At 40.2% G+C, this 5,529-nt stretch overlaps 2 protein-coding genes across 3 annotated transcripts in view; one reads left to right on the forward strand and one right to left on the reverse strand.

Moving 5' to 3' along the window:
- zgc:152968 (RNA exonuclease 1 homolog) overlaps nt 1-1,040 on the reverse strand; it is an 11,164-nt gene extending 10,124 nt beyond the window's left edge. The window contains exon 1 of the mRNA XM_032515485.1: nt 832-1,040. The gene's annotated coding sequence lies outside the window, so the exon portion shown is untranslated. The remainder of the gene's footprint in view (nt 1-831) is intronic.
- Nucleotides 1-5,023, forward strand: part of poli (polymerase (DNA directed) iota) — a 5,703-nt gene extending 680 nt beyond the window's left edge. Inside the window, exons 3-10 of one of the 2 annotated variants that reach the window (XM_032515511.1) lie at nt 207-371; nt 851-997; nt 1,224-1,460; nt 1,632-1,810; nt 2,019-2,110; nt 2,192-2,325; nt 3,173-3,393; nt 3,879-4,658. In XM_032515511.1, the coding sequence (XP_032371402.1) occupies nt 207-371; nt 851-997; nt 1,224-1,460; nt 1,632-1,810; nt 2,019-2,110; nt 2,192-2,325; nt 3,173-3,393; nt 3,879-4,658 (1,955 nt within the window). Of the gene's footprint in view, nt 1-206; nt 372-850; nt 998-1,223; nt 1,461-1,631; nt 1,811-2,018; nt 2,111-2,191; nt 2,326-3,172; nt 3,394-3,878 lie in introns of both variants that reach the window. The other variant, XM_032515512.1, reaches the window with a different exon arrangement.
- The last annotated feature ends 506 nt before the right edge of the window (nt 5,024-5,529 follow it).

Genomic DNA, 5,529 nt, shown 5'->3' on the forward strand with positions numbered 1-5,529 from the left:
CTGCTCAGGGACCCCACAGTGTCGTGTAGGGGGTGGGAGGTGTTATCCCTGATGGATGTCAGCTTAGCTAACATCCTCCTCTCCCCTACTTTCTCTATGGGGTCCTGAGGACAGTCCAGGACAGAGCTCGCTCTCCTGATCAGCAGAGGAGGAATACGAGTTGAAAGAATACTCTTATGGTTTAATAATGTTTCTCAAATCATCAGGTATTCAGCAGAAATACATCATAGTCACATGTAACTATGTGGCAAGGGATCAGGGTGTCACCAAGCTGATGTCTGTGACTGATGCTAAGGAGAGATGTCCTCAGCTGGTGCTGGTTAAAGGAGAAGACCTGACACACTACAGAGAAATGTCCTATAAGCTGACAGGTATGCAGGATGCTTGGTAAATAGAGCTGTATTCTGATAGAAACTGTAAAGTATTTAGAAAAGGATTTAGCATTTAGTAAAAATCCACCCTAAACACCCTCAATAAATAGATGTTGCCAATAAATCTCATCTAACAATTTGATCTCTTATATGTGGGTCCATTTACTGTTTGGTGGTAACAGAATACTTTAGTAAGCTTTAAAACATTCACACAAAACAACAAAGATATCAGGTTTTGGTATCAGTCTCTCAGAAATAGTGCCAGAAATTCTGTCTAGACACTTACAGTAACTTTTAAAAGTCAAAATGCAAGTCAAAAACAAGACATTTTGTAATTGAGAAAACATGTGAGGATCATTTTTGACTAACACATTATAGATCACAGATTAGTGCAACAAGTTCATTCTATTCTCTGATAGCTATTGAAAGCTATTTTGTTTCTTTGCTCCTCTTTCTTTACCTTTTTTGTCATCATTTAGAGCTGCTGATGTCCTACTGTCCACTGGTAGAGAGGCTTGGATTTGATGAAAACTTTGTGGACATTACACATATGGTAGAAAGAAGGCTTGCACAGACGCCAGAGTCTAACAACCTTTCGTTCAAAGGACATATCTACAACCATTCCAGTAAGTCACACCTGTTGATCTGGTGTATTGCTGTACATTTATGTACATCTGGCTCATGGTAACCAGGAAATGAGATGTGAAACAAGCCAAGAAGCTGCAACTTGTAAAATATTTGCATTGCACTCTCAGTTTCCCACCACAGGAAACGTTAACTTATTGGATACTCTTTAAGAATGTTAGTTTTACACAACCACAGGTACATTTCTGTTTTTCTTTTCCTGCCCAGGTGCAGATGTCAAACCCAGTGATCATCCGAGGTTGGCTTTAGGTTCACACATTGCAGCAGAGCTGAGAGAAGTTATCCACAGCAAACTGGGTCTGACTGGCTGCGCAGGCATTTCCACGAACAAGCTACTGGCCAAACTAGTGTCGGGCACCTTCAAACCTAATCAGCAAACCACCCTGCTGCCAGAGAACATCAGCGACATCATGGGCTGTCTGAGCAGTGTCCGCAAAGTACCAGGTATAGATGTTTACCTCATCTTATGTGTAACTTTGTTGCACTTACCACGTTTGTGTGCAGTATTGCTTTAATGTTTTTCAAGTGAAAGCTCTTTAATGTGTGTTTTTGACCCATGTCACTTTTATCAAGTATCCCTGACAATACAATTGTTGTCCCATCATGTATTTTTAGGAGTGGGTCACCAAACTGCTAAGAGACTTCAAGCCCTGGGATTGGTCAGCGTAAAAGACCTTCAGCTCTTCCCATTGAATGACTTGATGAGAGAGTTTGGAGTTCCCACCGCTCAGCGCCTAAAGAATCTGGCCCTTGGTGTTGATGACTCACCTGTCGTCCCTTCTGGGGCCCCTCAGGTAGGCTAGGATATCCTGGAAATGACCTGTGTCTTCTAAGTACAAAGTTGATATGATAGAAGTAATTGTTGACTCGCTCGCACAGGTCTGCACACTCATACACATTGCTGACATTGTAATTTTGAGTTCTTAATTACTTTCCCTTCTGATGGAAAAATTTTCCATTTTACCATATATTTCCTTAATTAGTATCCTCTTCGTGTTTCAGTCTCTCAGTGACGAGGACTCCTTTAAGAAAATGTCATCAACTACAGACGTTTTGGAAAAGATACAAGAACTCCTGAGAAGTCTGGTGGAGAGGTGAGATACTTGTCATTGTAGTCTTTTATGCTCGACTCGTGGCCAATGAATCTAACCTTTTAGCATCTGTTTGTAAACTAGGATGCACAAAGATGGCAGGCAGCCTCAAACCTTCCGGCTGACCATCCGTAGATACTCGGCGACCAACAAGTGGTTCAGTCGGGAAAGCCGGCAGTGTCCAATCCCCAACCACATAGGACAGAAGATCTCCTCTGGTAAGCTCAACATGGCATATGTAGACACTATGAGGGTTTCCACTAGGGATGTAATGATTGCCGTTGTAACGGTAAACCACGATAAAAATCTTGACGATAACAATTACCACTTTCATTTAAAATATCAATATTATCACAGTGGATTACCACAGTGTGGAAACAGTGTGTTTAGTCCTTCCCAGCTTCATCCGAGTCTCCTGAAGTTGCCGCGCAGGCGCAGTGCGTAGTCTACAACGTGCGTTTCTTGAAGTTGGAATCATGGTGGAAGGAGGAGATGACAACCCTTTAGCCGAATTTTGGGCTAAGAGGACTAAGTCTGAAGCATGGGCATATTTTGGTTACAAGAATGCTGAAGGACAGTTGATTTGAAGATAGTCCTTTCTGCAGAACGTGCAGGAAAAAAGTTGCTGCTAAAGGCACTGAACACACTTTTTAATAACTTGATAATACCGAAAACCGTGATAATTATGCTCACTATAACCGTGAGGTTACATTATCATACCGTTAAATCCCTAGTTTCCACTCAACGCAAAAATGCTTGGGTGTATTTAAGCCTTAGCATTGGTTGCCATGAATTTACTTGATTGTTTTCAGTTGAATACAGCGCTCAATTACATTATTTGTATGCCTCAACACTATAGAGTTTACTCCATACTCAAAGGGTTTAAACATTAGGTAGATTGTTCACCATGATTTGTTGGCTTTAAAATGCCATAAGTGCAACAATATTGTCAGCTAAAGTCAAACTTTGACTCACAAAACATGCCAATTTTTACTCAATACATTAGGCAAGACCTTTAAAAGCTGTTCTGCCATTAATGCATTTCTTTCTGTAATTTGTCTATAGACAGCAGTGATGATACTGTGGTCCAGCTGGCCTCGTTGGCTATGAAGCTCTTCCATAAGATGGTGGACAGCAGCGCTGCCTTCCACCTCACCCTCATTAACGTTTGCTTCAGTAACCTGCAGAGCAAAGGCGCTGCCGTCAGCGGAAAGGGCTCCATTAAATCTTTTTTCACACACAGCACGTCTGACAGAAAAACACAAATCTTCTCATCACAACGCCAGGTAGCGCAGTGAAGTAATCCATTAAAATCTGGCTTGCCTCATTATTACTGTTCAGATAATGATATCTTAATTTCCACCAGGGCATCTGCAGGAAAGTTTAAAAGTTTTAAGATGGACTGAATTCATTTTCCTTTTTATTATCGCAGTATCACAGTAAATCAAAGTAGAACCAGTAAAAAGGAAATTAACTATTTTTAATTGAAAGGCCGAATTGTCCCTTTTTCTATTATACTTTTGATGGAATGATCAAGAAACGGTTAAAAAGCAATCTATGCTATATTAAAAAGGTCTTAAAATGTCTTCAATTAAACATGTTGAATCCTGCAGAAGCCCTGCTTTATGCTTACTCAATGCTGAAGAGATTTTATTCCTTTGCACTGTGCTGTTATGTGATGCCTACAGGATTTTCTCTTCTTAGAAATAGTGTGTTAGTACTCTGAATTTCCTGAAAGCATCTGTCCCCCTTCTCCTTTATTCTCCAATAGGATGATTCCTCTCAGAGTGGCGATACTAACTGCATGGATCATCAGTTCAGCACGCCATGCTTGATTACTGAGCCTACCTCACAAAAGACAGTAACCACAAAAAGCCCTCATAGCTCTGAGGCAGCATTACATGGGTTTAAAAGAAAACGGAGCCCTGTTGTTGCTGTAAAAGACTCTCCGCTTCAGAGAGTATCCGGCAGCACAGCGAGGTCAGACCCTGGAGAAACAAATATCGCACACCGGTTGCCCCCAAATGTTGACCCCGAAGTGTTCTGGCTTCTCCCTGAGGAAATCCAGAAGGAGTTGTTATCTCCTGCCTATGCAGACCCTTTACCTGGCACTTCATCAAGTTCATCTGCAGTTGATGCCCCTTACATAACAAAAAGCAAGTCGCCACAGTCATTTACAGACTCACAAACTATTAAAGACATAAAAGAGGCTGCGGAAAATTTGGTTCCATCTAACAGGCCAACCGCTGTAAATCCCCACAGGCCTGAAGGCACATACGTATTTCCAGGAGAAAACGTCATGGAAGAAGGGAGACCGTCATTCCCCCAGTCTTCTGACTGTGAGTTCCCAGGAAATGTGGACCCTAAGGTGTTTTCTGAGCTTCCGCTGGACGTTCAGAGGGAGTTGATGTCTGAATGGAAGCAACAGAAGCCCATCCTGAAGACGGCCTCATCCAGGAAACCAGGGAGAAGCTTGATGACCAAAGACAGAAAGGCTGCAGGAAAAAGCAGCCATGCAAACAGTCTTTTCAAGTATTTCAAACCCAATTAGAGAGGGACACATAACTTCTGCTTAAGGTAATTTATGATGAAAACAAAGTCATATTTTGTTGTTATGTTCTCTATTATTGTTATTGTTGTTATGTATCTTTTCAGTTGTTATCGTAATATATATATATATATATATATATACGGAGAAAACAAAATAAAAGAAACATTTAAAAGTATTCTACAATAGCCCTTTAGCAAGAAACAGTTTGGTTAGGGTTTTTGCTGACACTACTGTAAATCCAACTTAAAAAGGCAGCTACACAGATATGTAAGACTGATTTCTGAAAAAAACTAGTAAGGGAATTTGTCAAGAATTAATGTTAATGTTTGACTATTGATCAGCATCTCTGACAATCCCAAATAATACAGAACAAAAAAAAATGTAAGCTTGACCAAATTGATATTTATTTCAAGTTGTTTGGTAAGATGTTTCTGTTTTGTTTGCCCAGCCCTATTTGTCAGTGTTAACATGTAGATTAGTTGCTGTTTTGGAAATAAGAATATACTGTTTATAAAACTTAACAATGATTTAAAAACTGTACTGTACAAACTGTTTGGGTTTTCTGTGCCTTGGACAAAATGTGTGAAATCCCTTTTTACCTGAAGCGACCATATTCTGTTACAAAATGTCCATTTGTAAACAAAGCTAAAACTAAATTCTAAAATCTTTAAGGGGCCTTAATTAAGTCTCTAGCTTTCAGGTTTATTGTTTTCGTATTGTTTTCACTTTGGTGAGAGAAGCAGGATTACTTTTCTTAGCCTCAAGAAGTAAAGCCCCTGACCCTTTTGGACGATTTTCACTGAAATCCACAGAGGCTCACATTATTTGTTGACATCAAGTTTTCAAAGAGCCTTTTTTTCCCCTTATGTAA

Source organism: Etheostoma spectabile, chromosome 5 (assembly GCF_008692095.1).
Source record: "Etheostoma spectabile isolate EspeVRDwgs_2016 chromosome 5, UIUC_Espe_1.0, whole genome shotgun sequence".
NCBI classification, from domain to species: Eukaryota; Metazoa; Chordata; class Actinopteri; order Perciformes; family Percidae; genus Etheostoma; species Etheostoma spectabile.